The sequence below is a fragment of the Oculina patagonica genome, chromosome 3 (assembly GCF_052425735.1).
Source record: "Oculina patagonica isolate OP01 chromosome 3, crgOcupat, whole genome shotgun sequence".
NCBI lineage: Eukaryota > Metazoa > Cnidaria > Anthozoa > Scleractinia > Oculinidae > Oculina > Oculina patagonica.
The window spans coordinates 14106741-14131355 of NC_135760.1; the positions used below are offsets into that span (position 1 = coordinate 14106741).

General features: G+C 38.1%; 1 protein-coding gene across 1 annotated transcript; it reads left to right on the forward strand.

The window, feature by feature from the left end:
* The first annotated feature begins 197 nt into the window (after positions 1-197).
* Positions 198-23543, forward strand: LOC144646736 (small G protein signaling modulator 2-like). Its single transcript, XM_078506419.1, is given in 22 exon segments — positions 198-671; positions 673-694; positions 3669-3712; positions 3940-4015; positions 7450-7632; positions 8379-8559; positions 10208-10275; positions 11820-12106; positions 12670-12850; positions 13943-14236; positions 15115-15253; positions 15918-15982; positions 16626-16774; positions 16961-17029; positions 17563-18201; positions 18600-18724; positions 19126-19208; positions 19654-19763; positions 20185-20281; positions 20673-20784; positions 21060-21115; positions 21373-23543. Coding segments are annotated over 22 exon segments (3138 nt in total). The 5' UTR covers positions 198-602; the 3' UTR covers positions 21462-23543.
* Positions 23544-24615: the final 1072 nt, after the last annotated feature.

A 24615-nucleotide genomic window follows, 5' to 3' on the forward strand; every position in this document is an offset into this window, starting at 1 on the left:
CTAGTGTGAAGCCCACTTAGACCAAATTCAAAACGTTTTTAATATCCTTTCAGTGGTTTCAAGCTTAATAAGCTTGTTCCAAATAATACAAAATACAAATATTTTGAACTTGCTGGTACCAGAAGCCTTTGATATCTCGGCTTCTTGTTAACCGTAAACTGAATAAATTATTTAAAGTCTGGAACGGAAGCGCAAAATAACCCCAGCGACGCACGCTTTATCCAAACTTTTTCAGCTCGTACACGTCAGTACAAAGCCTTCCAGTAGAAAAACAGAAGCTACCTAAGCAATGGACGAACGGAGATAAGATACACGTGGGAAGTAAAAGTTATTGTGTCATTATAAGCGTTCTTGACAAGCGGAGGTTTCAGTCTACCCATCGCGTCACATACATGGCATTTGTGACTTTATAGCAATGGCTTTATATCGAGGAGTTACCTCAATTCAAGCAGATACCTTACAGATTCCTTTGTATCGGACCTTTGTATGTCTTCAGGAAACTTTAGCTAACAATTTTTGGCTAAGTGATCATCACAAAAGGTGTAAAATCGCCATCACTATAAAGTGTCCAAGAAATAAGCTAGCTCTGTACGCCGTACACGATGAACGCTCTGCTATTCCAGTTTATAGACCCAAAGAATGTCAGAAGAAGAGATAGCACACGAATAGGAAAAGATGGAAGTAGACGATCCAGGTATATTATGACTTAGAAAATTATTGGGAAATAGGTGCCTAAACAACAACCCTCCCCCACTAGAGCACTCTAGCCCAACTCGTCAGGGGTAGAGAGGAATGATTCAGTGATGAGCCTTAGATGAATTCCATGTATGTCGATGTGTTTATAAATCAGCCAGAATTCTGGTTCTGCTTGAGAGCAATTAATAAGCCGGTTCATGTTCAAGGTAGTGACTTAACCAAAGGAAACTATCGGAAGAAGCATTACGGAAAATATATATATTTTCGATCCACTGTACATTTCAGTCCCTAAGGCTAAGCCTCGCTGTCAAATAGGTCAAGCATAGACTTTAAACACATGTACACATATACCCCATTTGATTCCTGTGACAAAAAATCTTTGTTACCTTATGTAGACTGAATTTCTGCAGAATTTTTAGCATTGCAATTGTTGAACTACTGCCTTCAGTTGTCAAAGCAAAATCTTTTTCAAAATCTGTCGGAAGTCATCCGTGTTCGTTTCTAAGGAAGAAAGAATTAATTCTTATTGATCAGAGTGTACAGGGCATAATAACAGCATATCTCTGCTCCTCCCACGACACTCTGAAAAACAGGACTGTGCGAATGCCATTTTTGTGCTGTTTAACATGGGTTTACTGGCAATATCTCGTTCATATTTCAAGCAATGTAAAACCTCTCTGCTCATCTCATAAATCTGTGTTTTTGGGTGTTTTGTAAATTTTGGGGTGGTTTTTGGGAATGATTCGGAGGAAACTGTTTTTGTCAACGGATTTGTAAGAAATATTGACGATTTAATGTAGTTTTATAATTAGAATTTGAAATTAAAAATTTGAAGATCGACACGAAAACAGTCTCCTGACAACCTGGAGTGCTATAGCCTGTTCCATCTCTCGGTATTTAGAGATATCGAAACGCGGCCCTCCTCCCTCGCCGCGTCTTCCTCCCCCCTTGCGTAGGGGGTCAACTGTCTGGTGGTGTTCCAAAAATAATTTTCTTTCTTCTAGTTATTCTTTGAATCTCTTAATATTCCATTCTGTGTCCCCCGCCTTAACTCGAATCCTGACAAAAAGGGACTGCGATGCTCTTAAGGTTGGTTCTCATATCGCCCTTTTTTTTTAAGAAGCCATGCACGCGGGATTTTTTTTCTAGATATCCAAAGGCAAGAAGTTCTTTCAGAAACTGAACTGAAACACCTCAAAATAATAGTAACTGACGGGTAGAAAAATATCGCAAAGAAGTAGTAATAAAATTGAAATAAACAAGGAAATTTACGACTGGGGAAGACAGAACAACAAGCTTGAAAAAATTGGCCATTGTTATCAAAAAATGCTCTGTCCGTGAGTGCAGTGACGCAGGTGACTCATTCAGTGATTGATCGTTAATGACTGGAGGTAGCCAACAAATGGTCATTCTCGTTCCCAGAGCCCGCGTCCTGGATTATTGACACAAATTCTGCTTTCTGCTGATAGAAAGAAGTAGATAACAAGTAGAAATTATTGTACAACGAATTGACCATAAGGAAACTCAGAAAAAATTCTGAGCACCGTGTTGTAGAACGAATGCTCTAACCACTGAGCTACTGGAGACTCGATGGCGAGAAACTGCTTTTGTTTTCTGTTGGGCTCATTTCTAGCATGCAACTACTCAGTTTAAGAACTTATCGGCCCACTTGCCGAATTCCTACTTTGAAATGCTAATTTTCAATAGCAAATAGACTTGAATTGGTGGAACCCCCTCAAGGAATTCTTATCTCAGTCATTATCTCGCCCCCGCATGCAAATATTTTTCAAAACTGGACTTGATCTTTTTCCAAATAAATAGACACTCAAAATTGCAGCCGTAAATCTGGTGCAAGTTACACGCTCTTTAATGCATTCCTTCTCCGTCAATCGAGTTTGCCAGTTTCATAGAAAAAATAAACGGCCCATTAAAAGTCAGTTAAAATTATATTGTCTATTGCAAGATCGATCACTTAAATTGACCGAATGTTTGGAATCAACGCAAAGTTCGCCATATCAACTGGAAGGTAGAGTCGGCGTTGGAAGCATAATGTTATAAATTGACACAAACAAAGTATTTTGTCTGCATTTCAGTCAAGTGTTATCACTATACGCTTGTGCGCGTTTTTCTTCATAACCGGCGAAGCTTTTAAAGTCGCATTAAAATTACATTTGAGTACAAAGGAAAACATTTTTATATTCGTCGACATTACACAGTTAATTATATTCTTGGAGTAAATTATTCTTGTTCATTTAAATTTTTCTTCTGCAAATGGTTCTATTTCGATCCAGCGATCAGCTCCTCCGTGAGATATTTGACGAATTTCCCTTGTTAGATAATTTGTAGAAAAATCGGTTTTTCAATTTTGTCGCTGAGAAATGGCAACCATTTCACGGATCAAATTTCGCCAGAGTTTGCAATGTCAGTGTTTAATCCGAAAATGGCGATTTATTCAAAGCAACGGTAATTTACCGTGTTACTGAGTTACCCCGTAAAGGAAATTTATTTTCAGTAATTGCCAATCTTCATTTCACAGTGATTTCCAAGATCATATTTTTATTTCTGGGAAAGCTGAATGAACAGCATTTTGTTATCGGTGACGAAGTCGTTGTCGGCCTCTGACAGATGTTCACGGGGAAAAGTGTAGGCAAAGGCAAAACAAACACATAAAACCAAATAAATGTAATGAGAACACGGGGAAAAATTACTCACGTTCTGACCAATAGAAATTTCGCAAAAATCAAAAAATTTACGGACCTGCTGTACGAATAATTATATTCTGTTTAGCCTCGCACTGTGATTGGTCGAGCGTTATTGAATATTCATGCAAAGCTGAGTTTGGTCGGGAAGGCCAAAATGGCTCCCTCGAAAGGTAAAATTCAGCGAAGAACTGTTGTATTTTGGCACGTTTGAGGATTTTTCTATGGGAAAAGAGGCAAACTAACATTTACATGACTTTTCTTGGTTTTCAGATGCGGAGGTGCGAAAGAAATTACTGGAAAACCTCAAGAAAGAGGTAACAGGAATATTTCTCGTCGCTCGTAAGATTAAAACGTCGAGCGATCGCGAGTTGATTTTTTTCGTCAAGGTTTCTTGCACCTTTGCTGGTATATTTGTAGGGTTATTATTGTTCTTTCTGATAGCCCAGAACTTCGAGAAAGCGTATTTTTATGTTTCCTAGACGATGCTAGGTTGAATTGAAAGCAGTGCAATGTTTTAATTCATCTGGTTGTCGATTCCCAGGTCAAACAGCTAATGGAAGAAGCTGTCACTCGCAAGTTTATCCATGCAGACAGCTCAAGTATAACCTCCCTTTGCGGTAAGAATAATTTTCTTTGTTTCTAATACTGTTTTGCCCTCACGCCGTAATTTTCCGATCATAAACTTGGTTGCTTTGGAGGTCCTTTTCTGAAATGTATTTTGATTGGATATAACTTATATCAAACATTTCCAGCGATCGCGTTCGAGCTACGAATGTTCGGGAAAAAACAGGCTTTGAAAGCGGAAGCAAATCTTAATTCCAAGGGAGTGAATCGTCCTTTTATATTGGAGGCTGTTGTGGTGACCCATATTGTTAAATTGGAATCTTGCTCGTTCATATTCAGAATTTACTGTTATGTCTGTCTTACTGCTAGCTACGGAAGTGCGAATTATGCCGAATGGTGCGTGCTACTCGCGCTCTGATCTGATCAGCTCTTTGCAACTAGTGTATACACAAAGATCAAAACAAATAAACTAGCCTGGTGTTTTTGACCTGTTTTGACGGGGCTTCTCTAAAGATCACATTGCGGATTAAGCGTAAAATGTATAAAAAATAGCTTTGAAGCCCATGCAAATCGCTAATCCATGCTAGACATTTAAATCCAAGATTTTCACATGCAAGCCGACTGCCGATTCAATATTTTATCAAATATTAAATTTAAGCCTTGTATTATTCGCCGTGAAATTTACGCATCGAGCCAACAATTTCAAATTAATTTTACTTTATGTCTTCTGTTTGAAATTGTAAAACAATTCTTTTGTTTCTGATATAAAATTGCTATTTCCTAATAAAATTATTAGTATCGTGCGATTAATCATACAGCATCTATAATTTATGCAGAATTTTGTCATTTCGCAATTTTGAAATATCTCGCGAGTATTGAATGCAGTATTTTAAAAAAAATTTCTTCTGGCAGATGAATTTTGTGGCCTAAAAATGACCAATAAAATTTTCTGCAAGGTTTGAGTTGTAAAAATTAGTCTTATTATTTCCATTTTCAGACTGCAACTTTATTTACACAAATTGCTATTTCTCGCTGCACTTTTTGGCACGCAAGCGAATGTTAATTTTTTTTCGCAAATATCACTTATTGCTAAAAAAATGATTAACAGCTGACAATTATATTATATCAAGTTTTTTGAAACATCACTTGATCATCATGCAACTCATGTATTTTTGGGGGGTTTATTTGTGCTGTGCTGATATCCAGTATTTATACAAGTCTTTGACATGTCAGACATGGTATGATAATTTTAAAATTATTTTCATGCATTTTATTTCTGGGTTATGCTTAAGGGTGAGGTATTTTTCATATGGAAAGGTTAAGGGATTAATTTCTGGTTGTTCATCGATCGCCAGCTTTTACAGATGGATAAAAGATAAAATAATGGATATTTAAATAAAGAAAGAAGTTAATTATTATTTCTATTATTAGCAGTGCTTATGTTTTTGTATAATTTTGTTAAGTCTGCTGGTTCTTTCTGACCCAAATTTATGCAAAGGAGCAGCGAAGGTAAATTTTTTGCCTTGTAGCCATGTGAGTGTCAGTCAGTGATGTGTAAATTTAGGAATGTTGTATTTTACTTTTGGCTTAAGACACTGATGCTTTATATTACAAAAAACACAAAGTTCTCAAATCTCAGTAATAAAAAGATGCAAGCTGACTCAATTATTGTCCTTATTACCTTTACGTGCTGGTATCCTTTCCCTCCATAGAGAGCAAAAACTGTCAATCTTTAATGCTAAACAGTTCTTTGTCCAAGGGGGGTGGGGTGGGGGTACTTAAATTCCATTTTTGACAAGAAGGTAACCCTTTTGTATACCTACCATAGAAAATAATTGTACCCCTTGCACATATACCTACAGAAGGGATACTGCACTTCTTTTAATTTTTTCACTTGAATAACCCCTTAAAATACTTATATGAATCAAATGTTCAGTGGGTCTATTTGAGATATTTTAAAAGGTCCATTTTAATTCTTGGTTTTCGCGTGACGTCATCAAAATTCTAAAACCCAGGATCGCAACACCCCTGAATTTTTATCCTTCACTGGCTATTAGACGTCCTTAATATATATCCTATGGCGATTCCATACTGTGCTCTCTAAATTTGCGTGAAACATTTTGATGGATAACTCGAGTACGGAATATCGTACAAACCTGAGACTTGGACAAGTTGTTTTTATAGTAGTTTTCTACATCTACTGTAATATTCTTGAGTTTTTTGACTCAACAGTTTTGAATTTTTTTTTTCGCGGCGTGACAGTGGCGTGACAGTGGCGTGACAGAGAAAACCACCTATACCTAAATGACAGTTTCCCCTACCCTTTTGAACACTTCAACTCATGAAATCCCCACCCTTTTTTTTTACCTACAGCCTGAAAAAGATACCACTTTTGGGCAGAGCCTCCCCATATAGTACAGTGTAGGGAGTACCCCCTCTCCCCCAGTTTCTTTGCTTTGCTCGTTTAAGACGGATTCCGCTGAAAGTTTGAGCAATGAGTGCAAAAATTAAGTACCAAAAATCTACATGTACTCATAGCACGGCAACATTTTGTATACTATTTAAAAGATCTTATCGAAATTGATTTGTCTTAGTGGCCCTGTAATTAAATTCGAAATCATTCTCGAGAAAATTAAAGTCGAACCTCGTAAATATGTTTAAAACGCGCGCCATTTTGTTTTGAACTGGCGTAATACGTCCGTTTTAACTGAAATATTGTCAATTTCAAATCCATTTTTCTCTCGCGGGGTCAGCTTGAGTGCTAAAGTTTTGGCAGGATTTTGTTAGCTGTACTTAAACTGCTACCATGTTAAGAGGTCTTTTTGGTAACTTTATTTTTGCCTGTATTGCTCGAATGTTGGGCGGAAACCATCTTAATCCTTTCCCAGGTGTATTCCACACCCTGCAGCTCCAGTAATGTTGATAGCCTTTTGTAATATAACCAAACAATGCCAGGTTTATACTCATTTAAGTTTTTGCCATATGAAAGGAAATTTATCTCATTGTGCAGTTCCATAAATTATCCATACTTCTCCCACGGAAGGGATTTTTGTGAAGACACCCCCACCCCTCTGGAATTTCAAATTGAGCCTCATACATTTCCTTAAAGTTTTTTGGCCTTTGAGCCCCCTCCCACCCCCAGGAATTTCTAATCCCTTCTGTGGGGGGAGTATGGACATTTTCTGGAACCACACATTTTTTTTTCATGCACTGCCAGCTTCAGTAGTTACATGTAACCATACTGTTCCTCAAAAGCAGCTTTGAAAATTCTTTTTCCGTTTATCACTTGATTCTGTGTTATTCCTCCTGAGAACTTCTAGCAATTAACTATTTCATCACTGGTCGAGAAAACATTGCTCGGAATAATTTAAGATAAACAGACATTTGATCCCACATAGTGAATATCTTCTCAATAAGACCAGCTAGATTTTTCTTGTAATCAAATACTGGCATCTCATAATATTTATCGCGCTGTACCTTTTTTCAGGGGCTGTGGAGGCTGGTATTGCACATGGCTTGAAGAAAAGAGCTGGTGGTCTTCTTCCTGCTCAGGATACACAGTCTGTTCTGTTGAAACTCACGAGATTATCAGAACCTGCTGCAGAACTGGTTAAAAAACTCTCAGGAGAAGATGAAGCAAACAAGGATGGCAGCAGGAACACATCGCCAGGTAATTCTAGGTGTTAGACTTTGCTCCACGATTTAAAACCCAAGACTGCCCTTTCTTTTTCTGTGGTTCTACACCAGGGCCGGGTTGTTCAAAGCACCATTAAGCTAATCCAGGATTAGCGTGAAGTTTGATTTCAGTTTTTTAACTTCTCATTGAGGTTTTCTGTTTATATTTTCTGTCATCCATTTTTGACATCGACTTATCTTAAGCTCCCCAAAACATAAGCAATAAAAACACTTTTATCCACGAGAAATTAAACCCTCGATAAACTTTTAATCCTGGGTTAGTGTTAATCGGCTTTCGAACAACCCGGCCCAGGTCTCTCTCGGTCTGCCACCTCTTCTCCTTCCCTCAGGAGCACAGGTTAATGCCGTCTTGGGTTGTTGGTTGGCATTTATTCTGAGGATGTGGCCAATGATCTTCCAGTGCTGCCAATAAATTTGCTAACTGATGATGCCAATGCATGTTGTCCCCGTCAAAAATGTGTCGTTGCTTATTTAGAAGTACTTTTAATTATTAAATTACAGCACAGCAAATGTTTTTACAAAACTATAATCAGTAAGTTTTTTTACATCACAATGGAGTCTGCCCAAGCAAATAAAATGACCAAAATTTACATTCACTTCTGTCAGGTATAACTATTGGGATGTTCATCCTGCACTGGTCATAGGTAACAAGATTGAGATAGTTTGCAAAATGTATTCTAATATTAATATTGGCAGTTTTTATTATTTTGATTTTATCAGGGCCTGCTGAAAGTCCACTACTTAAGATGAAATTTAACTTCTCTGCAGCTCTGAACAGCAGTAATAAAAAGGTTAATGGCTATAACATAACTGGACACTGTGGCAAGTTTCTGTGGATCAGAATAGCTCTGTTAGAAAAGCTCCTAAGCAAGATTGTGGAGGATCTTCAAAATAATGCAAGGTTAGAGGATTTCAATAATAAAACTGCATACTTACAGTTGTAAGGGTAAAGCCTGGTGTTGAGCCAAGTGGCTCATCAGGCCGGAGCTTATCTCAGTTTTTGAAACATTAAGCAGCTAGGAGTATTGCTACTCCCCCCTGGATGGGATGCTAGTCCATTGCAGGGTTACCCCCCAGCAGAAAATTTGCTGGTACCCATTTATACACCTGGGTGGAGCAGAGCTGTGCTTTAGCAGTGCCCAGGTGCCACAGGTGACTTGTAAAGTGTCTTGCCTAAGAACACAAGGCAGTGCCCCTTCCAGGGCTCGAACCCAGACCGCTTGATTCGGAGTCCGGCGCACTTTAGAACCATTAGGTCACCGTGTCTCTTAATGCATACTTGGTCGTTGGTACAAGTATTATTGCTTCTCTAACACTGTACATGTATGTTTTTGTTGTGGTTCATTTTACCCTTGGTACAATTTTTATTTGAATTTTCCCTTGTTTTGGTGTATGACATTATATGACTTAAAATGAAAAACAATTTCACCTTGAAGGTAAAATTGAACCATGCAACATATTCATGTGAGGACAGTGGCCTAATGGTTAGTGCATCGGACTTGTAGCAGTCCTGAGGTTACAGCCCTGGAGGCTACTCAAAAAAGAAGGAAGGCTCTGCCCTGAGGTCCAACCCCCTTCCCTTTTATATACCATTTTGACAGAAAAGGCACCCCTTCTGTATACCTTTTTCTGAAGAAAGGTACCCCTTTCATTTACCAAAAAGACCTGCATATGCCTAAAACAGGAAGTGTTGCTGCCAAATTTAATTGATACAGCCATAAGGTGCGTCTGTTCGAAATATTTTAATTGAAGGCCCTTTTTAATACCCAAATGACTGATATCCCTACCCTTTCATATACCTAAACTGGTGAAATCCCCATCCTTTTAGATACCTGAAGCATGAAAAAGGTCCCCCTTTCAGACGGAGCCTCCCTATATAGGCCATTATAGGGAGTACCCCCCTGCGGTTACAGCCCTGCCAGAGTCTGTTTTTTTTTCTTGGGCTAGACATGTACAATGCAACACTAACAGTGCCTCTCTCAACCCAGAATTATAGTAAATGGGTATCAGTGAGTTGTTGGGGCAACTTGACAGTGAGTGCTGGAGAGTCGCCAACCTGATCTGAGAATGGGCTTTAAATGCAGAATCCTATTACTGCCAGCTGCCTCATGCTAAGATACCAGTTGTCAAGCAAAGGCAGTTAGGAGCCATTAGGCTCAAAATGACTTACTTTTGATGCATATGCCTGCATGTATTCTTACTTAATCATATTGCTACATACATGTATTTTTTACTTCTTGCTCTTTCAATTACTAACTTACTGTTATGGAAAATTAAAAAATAATGTAACTCTGATTATTTGGAACTAGTATCACTTTTCTATTAAGCACTGACCAAATGGTTTTCTCAATATGATGTGCATGTAATTATAAAGCTTTTAACAAACACAAAACCACTGACTGAAAACACCTTAATTGCCCACTGCTTAACTGCACTGTGGAACTAGAACCCATTAGAAATCAACAGTGAATAAGGAGCATTGGGCAAAATCAATGTTGTATGCTTCAAATTTGTACAGTATTTTACTGTGTAATTTGTATATTTTGCAGTCAATTCTATGAGCCTGAAGCACTTTTAAGTGACCCAGCTGATGGCAGAATATTTATTGAACTTTTAGGTAAGTGGATACATTTTACGGCTTTGGCTGTTGCAAGCATGCAAACAACAGTACTGGTAGTCCTATGTACAACATTGTATTGCTGTGTGGTTTGTTGTTTTGGCTGCTGAATGTAGCTAAGTCTTTCTTCACACACACACAGCAACCAGGTACCTTTGCTAAAATAATCTAAAACAAAATATTTTGTTTCATTATGTAAAACATGGAAAACTATACTGTAATATTTCATGATCTTTCTATACAGGAAACAATTATATCAAAAAACAGCTTTTTTAAAAAACTGCAGTTTGAAAATTTTGAAGAGAAGGTATCGATATATGTTTCATTTTGGGGAATGACTTTTGACACATAACAATGCCAATAGTAGTTTTGCATTGTTTATCAACCGTAAGATAATCTTTGTTATTATTTAATGTGTAAATGAAATGAAACAAATATAGATGAGACAATTTTTTTTACTTGTCTAATTCAGCTTAAAACTCGTTGGCTGGCCCCTTTTTATGTACCATAAGCATTGAGCACCAGGTACATGGAAAGGAAACAAATTAACCAAAAAGACTAATTTTATTATTTTTTTTTTGTTAGTTGACAGAGGGGCGTATATGTGGGGGAGGGAGGGGTGGGGGGGGGGGGTAAATAGCTGCAGGATTTAATGCTGTCGTGTATTGGTATTAAAGCTCCATAGCTTTTTTTATATGTTTTCTTTGCAAACTCGTAAGCCATTTTTTAACACAAGAACCTATAGCTTATGAATTAATATTATTTTACACTAGTAATAGTGAAATGTTTCGTTGCAATGTTTTTAAATGCTAGGAGAGCATGTGGTAAAATTCAATGTCTGGATATTTTTATTTAAATTTTAATTATTTTCATAACCTTATGGAGATCAGCTTTTTTTAGAATAATAGGAATCAAGTTTCCCTCTAGGCTAGTGATATATATAGGTCTATATAATATTATGTTATTTGAAACCTTAAGTAAAATTGATAGCAGAAAAAAGATATATGTTGTGGTTTAAATTTATCTTTGGTTTAAATTTTTTGAAACCACCTTAATTTTTACTTTTCATGGTCTCATATTTATTATCAATATTGGAAACAAAAGGAAATAAAAATCAAACTGGTTTGAAACATTTTTAACTAAAGATAAATAATTATTTAAACCACAACATATATCATGCATATTCAAGCTTTGAATTTCAAATATTCTTTTTTGACAAATATTTGCAGACTAAACAAATGTTAGATATCCTACTGAGTTGTACTGTGATTATATTATCTTGCATGTTAAAAATATGATTAACATTTATCTCAGGTAAATTTTCTAGAAGCTGTAAATTGCTCTTGAGATGAATTTTCAAGAAGTCACATAGTTTAAATGTCATACTGAAACCAGTTATCTGCTATAAAAATTAATTTTCTCTGGCTTTAAAAAGTTTTTGATTGAAATTATTTAGTAAAACCAGTGACATGTGCTCCTCGCTAGTTATATATTATTTGGTAAACTAATTGTAAGCAATGTGTGTTTTGCTTTGTTTCCTATAGATGGCCCATGTGCCTTGGATTTTTCAAAGATGAAGACACCTGATAGTTACTGGTCTGATCCAACGGCAGATGAACTTGTTCAGAGACATAGAATTCACAGTGGTTTGTTTCAACAGACGCCTGCTACCACAACAACACCTCAGCGACCACAGCTTGGAGCTAAAAAATCTTCCTATGACGAAAACTTGGCTGTGGCACCATTGTTAGCAAGGGAACATATTGAGTCACTTCATCAGAACTCGCATGCTGCTCTACTGTATGGGAAGAATAATGTGTACCTTGAGCCAGTAAGAAAATTTATGCACCTTTAAATGTGTAGTTTCATAAATCATCCATATCTCCTACATGTAAGGAATTTTTCCTGAGACCCCACACCCCTCTGGAAATTCAAATTAAACTTCATACATTTCCTTACAGTTTTTTGGCCTTTGAGACCCCTCCCACCCCCAGGAATTTCTAATCCCTTCTGTGGGGGAGTAGGGATATTTTTTTGGAACCACACAATGTTTTATGTGCATCAAAATGTTTCTGACCGAGCAGGTCTCCATGAGTTGGAACAGGTGTATGGATCAAGCCAATTCACCTGAGTAGGGTTTAAGATATAAAATAAACACTCCATGGTGGAAATTCTAGATGTGAAACTTGCCTGAAAAATTGAGACGTCAACTCATTAATTTATAAGACACACTTGTTTTGTAAGCAGGCAGGATCAGGAAAGAGCCAAAAAGGTTTTCGGGATGAGGGATTGCAAAAGCCTTTTTTTGGACCCTCAGTATTGGTGTTCAAATCAGTGGTGTTCTACTGTAGATAGTGTTCAATTTTTTTAATGTTTCATATTCTTTTTCCATAGCATGATGAACACCCCATTGCAGGTTACCTGTCACTTCATAAAAGCAATGAGAGCATGCTTCTTAAATGGACGCCTAACAAGTTGATGAGTGGGTCATGTGAGAGAGAAAAGAGCCAGTTTTGGGATTATGCTCTCACAGTCAACTTACATGATGTTGTCTATATTCACTGTCATCAGCATGGTAAGATAGTGATTATGATAACAGTTTAATCACAAGACATCACCAACTGCCAATGCTGTTATATTTGTCACACCTCATCTCAACTTGAGAAAAATTTTGAGTTGAATTTCACAAGTAATGATTCGATTTAGCGCCCTCCTTCCAATAAGCGCCCCCTTCCGAATAAGCGCCCCCCTTCGAATGTGTTTTTGTAAATAAGCGCCCCTATTCCAATAAGCGCCCCCATTTTAATTAGCGCCCCCATTCTTATAAGGACCCCTATTCTAATAAGCGCCCCTAATGTGGATAACTGGCCCCACTGGAGTCATTGACGTCAACGTTTAACTAGATAAACTCCTGACCGTTCACCGTACAGTTCATGTATATATTTACTGCTAAAATGAACAACTATTTTTAAAGTAACTGAACTTTTAACAATTTCTTACTGTTACAGTTTCTTTTATTGTTAGATACATTTGGTTGTTTCTCAAAAAATTAAATAAGCGCCCTGTTCCGAATAAGCGCCCTGTCTCGAATAAGCGCCCTCCCTCGAGGTGCCAAAAGTAAATAAGCACCCCGGGCGCTAAATCAAATCATTACGGTATTAATTTTCAGGATTGCAAGAAAAATAAGAGCAAATGTGTATTAAATTCGCGATTTTATGGATCCGTCGTAAAAGACTAATGAAATGACTGGAAATATGCAAGGATCTGACTCAATGTTATTACAAGAAGCCTGCAAGTTACGGAAACTTTGATGACTGTACTGGAGGTTTTGGCCGATGTATGAGCTGAAGAAAACAGTAATCAGACGAGGGGTGCTAGTCGAAAAACAAGATGGAAAGATATTTTCAAGGGTTGATAGTGCGGTTCCAAACATTTAACATATTTATTGTTTTGATATAATGGTATTAATTTTTGTGTGTTTAAATTTTGCGATTATTTTGAAATTGTGAAAGTCGCATAAGAATTAAGTAAGTTAGAATAAGGTTTGGACAAGCGGCTTGCTGTTCGTTTTTGTGCTTTATTTTGCTCCCACTCCTCCTTCCCCCCTTTTTGAGTGTTTTTGGTTATTAACAATAATAGTTGTTGACATATCTGTTGTTAATTTCAGGCATGTATGGAGTGGTTATTCTGATTGGACAGGATGGAGTCCAGCGTCCACCAATCCGCTTCCCAACAACAGGGTCTTTACTGTCATTCTTAAACTGCCTTGAGAATGGCCTCCACCCTCACGGTGAACTTGACCCTCCTTTGTTTAACCCACGCTCCAGAGGACTTGCTCTGCCGCGCCTCAAGAGACCAGCTTCAGGCGATAACCTACCAATGATGCCGTTCTCTAAAGGGGATAATGCAAATCAAGATTACGTGTTTAGACTAGTTTCTGCAACTAAGCCAGAGGATGTGGGTATGTAGTTTTTAATTAGTGTATTGTATTATTTCAATTTCTGAGCGATTTTGCTTGTCGAAGCCAAGAAAGTATTACTAAACATCATCTTGATTTGGAAAAATCTAATTTACATTTACTTTCTACACACAAATTGCCTGTCCCACCAGACCATGAACAACTGAGCCAGGACCCCAGTAAGTTCGAGGTCTTAGACGAAACCGGTTTTAGAAATCGCATATGTAAATTAGTGTGTAGAAAGTAAATGTAAATTAGATTTTTCCAAATCAAGATGATATTATTTCAATTGTTTTTAAAAAAGGAATTTCTAGTTGTTCTTAAAGAATAAAGTAATGCTTGCAGCTTGTAAAGCAAATTTATTTTAACTGTGCAGGTAAATTCACTTGACAGTGAGTTGCATGGGAAAGTTTGTAATGACTATTTGCTACAATAGGCTGTGAAATTCCCAGGGGGGGTACTCGAAGTATACATGACGGGGGGGTCCAACGTATTTTTTTGGGTTGAAAATTTACACTCTCGGTATTTTTTTGGGTAAGGGATCTGTCACGTATTTTTTTGGGTCTTATCCCCGAGCGAACTTTTCGTTTCAGGTTTTCGTTGCGATCAGAGGATCAGAAAAATATTCATTTGAACTTATGCCAGGTATTTTTTTGGGTCTAAAATTTCAGGCTTTTGTATTTTTTTGGGTTTGCAATATGAAGCTCCATCGGACCCCCCCTGTCATGTATACTTCGAGTACTCCCCCTGGGGTGAAAGTAGCATATGATTATACATAAATTTGTGTGTCTTCCTATCAGTCTCTTACCTGGCTTATTGGTGGCATTTGTGTTGTTATTTTATACACATAATGCTGATTTTTCATTTGTAATAAATTGTAGTGTCCAAGGAAATGGATCGATGGTCTTCTCAAAAATCTTTCAAGAGGCAGGGTGGGTTGCCATGGAGACGACAGGACCTAAGTTCAAGAATACAATCAAGCTTCAAACGGAATCAAAAACAGTCTTCACCCCATACAATGTAAGCTATAAAAAAATTCATTGAACAGATTCCTATTATTGATATCTATTCTTACTAGTCGATCCAGCAACCACTCTTGGAAGCAATTGCTTTGTGGTCACACCCCTCTTCAGATTGTCACGCTCTCCCAACAGTTCTTCTACTTGTCACGCTATTTCCTTTTTTCTTACACTGTGATAAAATAAGTTACCAGAAACTATCGACTGAGATTTATTGCATTAAACAATCTTAGGGTCTGACATTTCTGTGATCGTGCTAACACAAAAATAGTGAAGAGAGCCTGTATCAGCTTTTATGAACAAGCATATAAATCTTGTTCATTTCTTATCAGTTACATAATGTACCTGTAGGGGGGTGAAAATAGAGTATGGTGGGAATTGGGGGAAGGGGTGGGGGGTATGTTGAGGGAGAAGGATCGTGGCTGCAGCGTCAGGGTTTCCTTTTTTAGGAAATGCTCATATATGTGACGATGGGTGATGAAATTGATTAGCAAAATTTTTCAGACGTTTCAAGGGTCATCTGGTTTTGAAAATCAGAGGTATGGGTACTGTACTGAAGTTGTTCATAAGTGGTGAAAATCACTTGCTTCTACAGGAACAAAAAAAAACTTAATATGTAGTCTGGGTGAGATACATGTAATATATTTGCTACTTTGGTTTTTCAGGGAATGCCTCAGTACCGCGTGTGAAACCATGAGACGACAAATTACTCTACGAGCCTTTAATGGATGTACGTAAACAACGTGATTTGTGCATTACACATACATACATTCATACATATTTTTTTGTTGAGGCAGGTCTGGTAAGGCAACCATAAGGCTGGTGTGGACCTGCCATTAAATAATAGACTAACTAAACTTATTACTATAAATGCAAAAGTAATCTAAAAAGAAAACTAAAAATATATAAAGTCAAAGTCCTTGGAATAAATTTAGCAAGCCTCGGCCTCTTTTTTTGGGAATTGTTAATTACAGTCTGTTGATTAGTTATCTTATTCTGTCGGAAATTGATTGAATTTTTTGTCAGAATTTGCTGTTAGCAATAGGCTGAACGTTAACTACAGTCTGTGGATTTAAGTTATCGTTTTTGGTCTTTAATTGATTAAATCCTTTAGTCAGGATATCATGTCAACCGTAAGCAGTTGATTTTAAAAATTCGGCCACTCCTGAGACGTTTGGAGTTCTTAGGGTGTGTAAAGGTGTATTCAGTTGGAGCTGCATGACAGTTACCTGCTTGGAGGTCCTCAGCTGCGGAGTGGAGAGGGGAGGGGTCTCTTGCTCCTAAAACGTTATTACCTGAGCAATGAACCTGTAAGTTGAAATCAAATTATCATAACTTCAATTATAATACCTTGTGGGTTTGTGTGTTTACAGGGCTGTCATATGTGCGTCACCTTAAAACAGTGAGAACACACCTGTTATGGCTGGTTCATCACAACAAAATAACTTCAGAAGAGAACGGAGTTGATTACACACAGGGCCTCACAGAACATGTGTGGAGAAATATGTACCACAAAGGACAGGTAGGCTAAAGAAATTACCCAGCAGTCATGTTGTGTTTCAGAAGAGCTTCTGGCAAGCTTAAACCGTTGTGGTTACTGTACTCAGATAGCAATGTTCCCTAATTTCAGCGTTAATATAGGTGTACATTAATCTCTTATTATCATATTGAAAGTTATTGAACTCACTTCAAACTGACTGGTTTCCAGATCAAAGACGAAGATACCGTAAAGAAGTATGTCTACTTTGGTGGAGTAGAACACTCTATAAGAAAAGAGGTAAGATTTACCAACACTGTACACTTTATTATTATTCAGTGGTAGTAAGGGTAAGAATGTTTAAAGGAGCAGTGCCACGATATTTGAATGATTACTTTGAAATTGAAGGAAACCTCAAAATAATAGTTTTCTAACAGAAAAAAACGCGAAAATAAACAAGGATAGTTTTGACTGACGAAGGTTAATGCCAATTTTTTAAATTGTGTGTTCCGTGACGTAGCTCCTTTAAATTTGCTTCTCAAATTATTTTATAATTTATCAAGTTGAAACAAAGAAAATTATAACCGTGAAGGAGGTTTGGATACCCGGTCTTAATTAGCATTGATTTTATTTCTTCGTTTACTTCGTAGTTTTTGTTTCGATTGAGAATATATATCAAACACTCGAGACATTGTTTCATCGGCTATCCAAACACCTTGATTTTCGTCAAAAATACTCTGCTGCGCGTCGTATTTTCAACTCTCTTCTCGGTGTTTGGATATCTAGATGAAACATTGTCTCTCGTGTTTGATATATTACACCTTGTTCTTTAGGTGTGGCCGTATTTACTGGGACACTACAAGTTTGGGAGTACACCGCGAGATAGACAAGCTACAGACAAAGCTGCTAACGAGGAGTTTCGCTCCATTATGGAGGAGTGGAAGGACGTGGAGAGCGTCATCCGTCAGCAGGAGAAAGATGAAATGGACGGCATTTCAATGGGCAGCACGGGCAGCAGAGATGAGGTTTATGAACAGTTAGAAATGATCAGCAACGGGCTGGAAAAATCCGAAAATTTCAATCGTCAAAGAGTTAGTATCGAGGAACCTGAGATCGAAGGACTTGATGAAGATGCAAAGGCCAGGTTAATGAACGGGCAGCTTATTATTCCTAACAAAAATGGCGACGACGCCGAGAGTGGGTGTTGTAGCGATTGCGGGGAAGAAAACGGCAAGTGGATCTCAATGGCGAGGACTTGCCAGCGATGTAGTAAGAGATTTAATTCTTCTGTGGAACTGAACGGAAATGGCGCAGGTCACGTGCCCAATGGGCACGATTCCAGATACAGCGAGGGGACTGGGGAACACGAATCACAACAGACACGTCACGAAGGAGAGGACAGTGAGGTTCCAGTCCTTTGTAAACAGTGCAGCCAGGGAAGCACTGGGTCTAGGGCCTCGTGTCAGTACTCGGTGAGTGACTTTATTGGAAAGTTTCATGGTAGAGTTAAATTTTCATAGTGCTACATAAAGCAAGATTAGATTGTAGATCTTATGTCCCAGTAACATCTCCGTTTTGGCCTCTTAGTCGCGTTTGACTAAATAACTTGTACAATATGCAACTAAGTGTATCAAAGTAAGGGAGATCAAGGGATCACGCTCGAAATGTCAGCTGCTTTAAGCCTTCAACCTTCAGTTGTAGCTTCTCTTATTAATGATTCCAAACACGGTGTTGTTACATTTTTTCTTCGACCTTAGCTCAACAGGTTTCTTTAGAAAGTTACCACAACAAAAGGGTTAAAACCCCTCTGCTTGTGATGAAAAGTATACAATTCTCCTTCTAACTCTTGTGATGGTTTTTTCTTTCATAGACTGAACTCCTTGACGACTTCGGTTTAAATCTCCATCGAATCGAAAAAGATGTGCTCAGATGTGACCGGAACTATCCATACTTTACACACGAAAACCTCGACAAACTACGAAACGTCATTAGTAGGTAATGCTCCGCTTCTGAATTGGCCTATATTTCTATATAGTTGAACTTCTTACTTCGCTTCGAGGCTTAAGAGAATAAAACAAGAGAAATCACATGTCAGAGGCAGGCTGAGGATGAATATAATTCTTTTATGGTGTTCCCCTGAACCCTGTAGCAAAGTTAGAATTTTCTAGTTGATCGTCTTATCGAAATGTGTCTTTGGGTTAGGAGATAAAAAAAAATTGGTAATTTTATTAATAACATTAGAGGAAAGGATGGCCTAGCTTGTGAACAGGTTCTGCGGTCGGGGATGGGGCGAAAAGTTTGACCCTACCCCACTTGGGAGCCTGTTCTAGCATTAGCTGGATGGCCTCTCAGTGTCACCTTCATGTAGTTTGATTATGCTTTATTTGTTCTCACAGTTACGTGTGGAAGACCCTGGATGTTGGTTATGTTCAGGGGATGTGTGACCTTGTGGCGCCTCTGCTTGTTATCTTTGATAACGGTAAGTGGTTTGAAAATGGAATTTAATTTTTTTTTTGTTACTGGGTATCAGCCGTAACAAGTACCGCTTTGGGCAACCCCTTTGGAAACATTTGAGGAGTTGAGGTTGTGGTTTTATTTTGTTGTTGGTTCTTGTGGTTGCTCCGAGGGATTTCTCTGGGCTCTCCGCTTTTCCTCCCTCCAAAAAAAACAACATTCCTTAATTCCAGTTCGAATCAGTGAACAGTGGGTGAAGAGCCACAACGTGGATATGCCACTGCAAATTCCTATTTATATATATTTATTTTTTTAATTTGAGGAGTTTCCGATTCCCAGTTAATTCTCCCAGATTTCACCTTATCGACAGGACACTTATTCGTCAGTTTTAGAAATGAGTCTATATTATTGTTAACACATTATTTCTACCCATTTCATTTACTCGAATGTTGTTTCCATTTTCTTTCCAGAGGCGATAACCTACAGCTGTTTCGTGGATCTCATGCAAAGAATGAATAATAACTTCCCGCACGGCGGAGCTATGGACACCCATTTTGCAAACATGAGATCACTGATTCAAGTACGTTTAATTATTGTTATTTGTGTTAGAGCGGTTTTTACTTGGGTGTCGAAAGTAGTTTGCCTTTAATTTGGTTTTGCGTTACTACGCGTAGTAACGCAAAAGCCAATCAGAAGTAAAACCAAAACCAATCGTCTTTCGCTCGCGCACGTTTTCCCGCGCTTCGTGCAGGCTTCATATATTTGCTTTGCGTTTTCATTGGTTCACTGCATTGTCAATGTCTTTTGTGATTGGCCAGAGTAATTACTTTGCTTTTGGTATTACGACACTCAATTGAAAACTGCTCTTGCACTTGTATAATGAGTCAGAGAGGAGCACAATTCAGGGATTATGCTTTGAAGTACCTGACGCGGCTAACATCTCTGTCGTAAAAAATAACATATATAAGAGCTTGTTCTCTTATTCTTTCATCTCTTTATAGATTCTCGACCCGGAAATGTTCGAGCATCTCCAGCAGAATGGCGACCTAACGCATTTCTATTTCTGCTACAGATGGTTTCTGCTTGACTTTAAAAGAGGTATGTGGTGATTGACTGCCGAATGGCTGAATCTGCTGTTAATTTTATACGATTTCATGGTTGCCAGGCATCTCATTTTACTTTTTATAAACAGAACACAGGTAAACAAAACAACAACAACAAAACTTTATTTAGCAAATTTTTTTTATGTCTTTCACCTCCCGCAATTAGCTAGTTTTGGAGGGGAGAGGAGAAAAAAAAAAAAAAAAAAAAAAAAAAATAAAAAAAAAAAACACAAACAAACAAACTAACATAAAGAAACAAGAAAGGGCAAGCAAGGACACAATTGTTTTAACAAGTTCATGGAACAGTAGCTTTGTTAATTTACAAGTTTCTCCCCTGTATTGTAGCTGTTCATAATACCCTGTTCTTTGCCTGCTTGTCTCTGCAGAGCTACTTTATGATGACGTGTTTGTGGTGTGGGAATCCATCTGGGCAGCAAGGCACTGTACCTCAGAACACTTCGTTCTGTTTATCGCTCTCGCACTGCTTCAGTTTTACAGGTAAAAAAATAAATAAGTTAACAAAATAAATAAATGATTTTGTGTCTACAAATATTATTTTGTACGAAATTGTGCGTTGAGTTTGCATTATTTATATTGATTACGACATTGATGTGTACATTTGGTCTAGCTGTGTAAAAATCAAAAAATCGTTTTCCTGGATAGTCTCTGCGACCTCTGCGTGCTAGTTTTCCCTTTCTTCCTTGCGCTAATAGCTAATAATAATTTTGTTGACTTTGGTGGTAAATATGGCTTTTCTTCCTTGTGTTTTTTAGAGATATCATTTTGGACAACAAAATGGACTTCACAGACATCATCAAGTTTTTCAACGGTAGGATCAGATATAAGTTTATACACGTTTCACTTCTTTCAACCATACCAGTGATTAGGCTGGATGACATCTAAAATCTCCTTAATATAGCAGTGTAAAGATAATCAATGAATTAAGGTAATGAGAATGAAGACGCTGATCTAAGGGAAATTGTTTGACATATTATCAAATTCTCCCAACTAGTACTTTAAGAAATGTATGGAGAGCAGTGAGGAGAATTTCTATGTTGATACTGATAACTTTGACGTTACTTTCAGAAATGGCTGAGCGTCATGATGCGAAGACGGCGCTAAAGGTGGCGCGCGGCCTGGTGGCGAAAGTCCAAGAACTAATCAAGAACCAGTAAAACAGGTTTACAGTCGGTTAAAGTACTGCTGTATTGGAAGAATTAACTGTCAGTGAAATTAATTATTACGAGGCGGCTGTTAGAGAGTGTCGCCTTGATTACTTAAATATTTAACCAGCTTAGAGCTGTAAATTATTGAGAATTTCCCTAGAGGAAGTGCGCCTAAGCTATGGCAGTAAATATACGTGATAATTATTTGTCTTCGTTTAAATTGTCTGTAAATAGGAAAAAAGGAAAGAAAAAGAAGCGTAAAATATTATGTTACGTGAATATATTGTTATTTGTGAGCAGAGAAAATTTGAGGAGGATGTAAATGTATTATCTCTGGATAGCTCACTGTATTATTAATGTATTGGTTCAAATACTTGTAACGTCAAATACGTATGGAGTGGGGACTGTATTGAGGATCAAAAACCTCTTAAAATTAATGCCCAGAAGTTTTTCCCCATACCACAATGGGAGAAACCCAACTATTAGTTTAAATTCAGTAAATATTTAAGCCATTCAAATGGCTAAAACGTTTTTGTGGCTTTCGATGACCAGCTCTGAGGGAAAAATAATACTTTCAAGGGAGATTATGGTGTTATACTTTGCGCAACTCATCAAAAGCTCGGGATTCTTGCTCGAAAAGCTCTGATTGGCTCAGGTTTTGTACTTGCTAGGATTTCAGAAGTGCAAATTCCCTTAACATTTAGGAACCAATTGAATAACTCTAGCTGCGAGTAAATTGGTACCGGAAGCCACAAACTCTAAATGCAGACAATTATAAATTTGTCGTTAAGTTAATCAACCTTATTAAAGTTAGTCCTCTAATTTTTGTTCCTCGCTAGATGGGAACGGGGGTACTCGTGAATGAGGAGTTATCGTGACGCGAAACATGAAGCCGTTAGGGAGAACAGATGTCCATGGAATTATACTAATGACTTAGGAGGTTTTGCGCAGATGCAACGGTTGGTTTACGTGTGATTGAGCTGAAATTTAAGGCCCGTAATCCACAGAAGTCTAGGTGCCAATAATTTGAATGATTATTAACAATATTAATTATAACTCCTTGATTTTGTTCATAAATTAAAACCTTTTAAGTTGAATCGAATTTTGTTGTTCGATTGTGACGAATCAGAACTAGCTAGACTAGTTAATATTTATAACTTACATGCAGCGAAGAAACTAAGGACAATAGACACAGAATATGTATTTCTAAATCAATAAATTTCTTTATTTATTAGATACCACTAGATCCTTAGATTAGATACTACTGCAAATATAATTTGTGAGATTGTTTTTCTAACGAGTAACGTCTTTGTATTCCAAACGCGATTGACTAAGAATGTTATTCGCTTTGTACGGGTAGCTTATTTTGTCTATTTGTTGGCAAAGAGATGTTTGAGTCAATAGATATTGTTGTAAATGTACTAACTGCTCTATAGAGCAGTTTTCAATGAGTGTCGTCTAACCAAAAGCAAAGTACTTATTCTGGCTAATCACAAAGGACACAGACAATCCAGTGAGCCAATCAAAACTCGAAGCAATTACAGGTCGCAGGCACGAAGCGCGGGAAAACGTGCGAGTCACGATTGGTTTTGGTTTTAGTTCTGATTGGCTAAGAAAGTGGCGCGAGATTTTTAAACCAATCACCAAGCGTAGTAATGCAAATCCAAACCAAACGCGAATTTCTTTCGACACTCAAGTGAAAACCGCTCTAATGTCGCATTCCAAAACTGTTTCCAGTCTGGCTTGTTTTTTCTTTACAGAACGCAGTTTTGACATTCACATTGACAGTCCAAGTTGTTTTTTCTTAAAATTCATTTATTTTTATAGCACGTTGCCTTCGCTCGTTGTAGAAGTTTGAGTTTATTAGTCTTTCTTATCTCGAAGAGGTTTATCTGCTTATTTTTTGTCTTTTTAAAATCTAAATATGGTGCGATTTATACACGTGTCATTCAGGTATTGGTCAGTTATTGGTCACATGACTGCGTTCTGTTCTTGGTTGAGCTAAAGTAGCGCTGAATAGAGATGAACCTGACGTCCAGTTCGTACAAACGAGAGAGATGTAAATTAAATACCAATAAAAACGTTTAAAAACAGCAAAATATGAACGTTAATGAACACTTCTTATCCAAACTAATTCTACTTTATATGTGCAATCTTGTATTTTAAGAAATCCAATCAAGGAGCAGCCTCCTACGTGACGTTCTTTTAGGCTCGTCGCGCCATCAATCGAGGAGATGAGAGAAGTTCATTCATTCAAATAAAGTATTCACTTCACTTTACTACGGTGACATTTCCACCTTATACCGTTGCCCGGCTTTCTAATCAGCACTATATGACTGTCCTTGTGGCGTTGCAACAAATGTTTGAATAAAGAGGAGTCGCAAGAGTACACTATACAAGCAACGCCGATAAAACTAATTTACTTACACTTTTTGGGGCAAGATCTTGTCAGTTGAGACATGATTTTATTTATGAACTGAAAAGTAAAGAAGATTTTAGAATTGACAAACAAAGCAGAGCTTGAGAACTCGAAGTCCAGTCCCTGAACTCTTTCCCGTCCCCGCCTTATAAAAAAAAGGTCAGCTTCGAGCCAAAGTGGCGCATACTGCCGGAGCTTATCCCGGTTTCCTAGCAGCTAGGAGTATTTCTACTCCCCCCTGGATGAGATGCTAGTCCATCGCAGGGAACCCCCCAGCATTATTTCGCCGGTACCCATTTATACACCTGGGTGGAGAGAGGCACTATGAGAGTAAAGTGTCTTGCCCAGGAACACAACACAGTGACCCCGGCCAGGGCTCGAACCCGGAACGCTCGCTCCGGAGTCCGGCGCGCTAACCATTAGGCCACCGCGCCTCCCAGCCCGCCCTATAAAGGGGTTGGAAAACCTTCTCTGCTCAATTATTTGAAAAACAGTGGAACAAGTGAAAGTCGGGTTCAGGGGTAGAACGAGTGAACACCGGGCTCTTGGTAGTCACATGATTCCGTTGTTTGGGCTCGTCACGCAACGCTCTCTCCCCCCACCAAAATGCGTTCCGCCCGGGGGGGGGGGGGTACGGCCTATACGGGGAGGCTCCGCCCGAAAGGGGTAGCTTTTTCAGGCTCCAGGTATATAAAAGGGTAGGGATTTCACAAATTTAGGTATATGAAAGGGTAGGGAAATCTG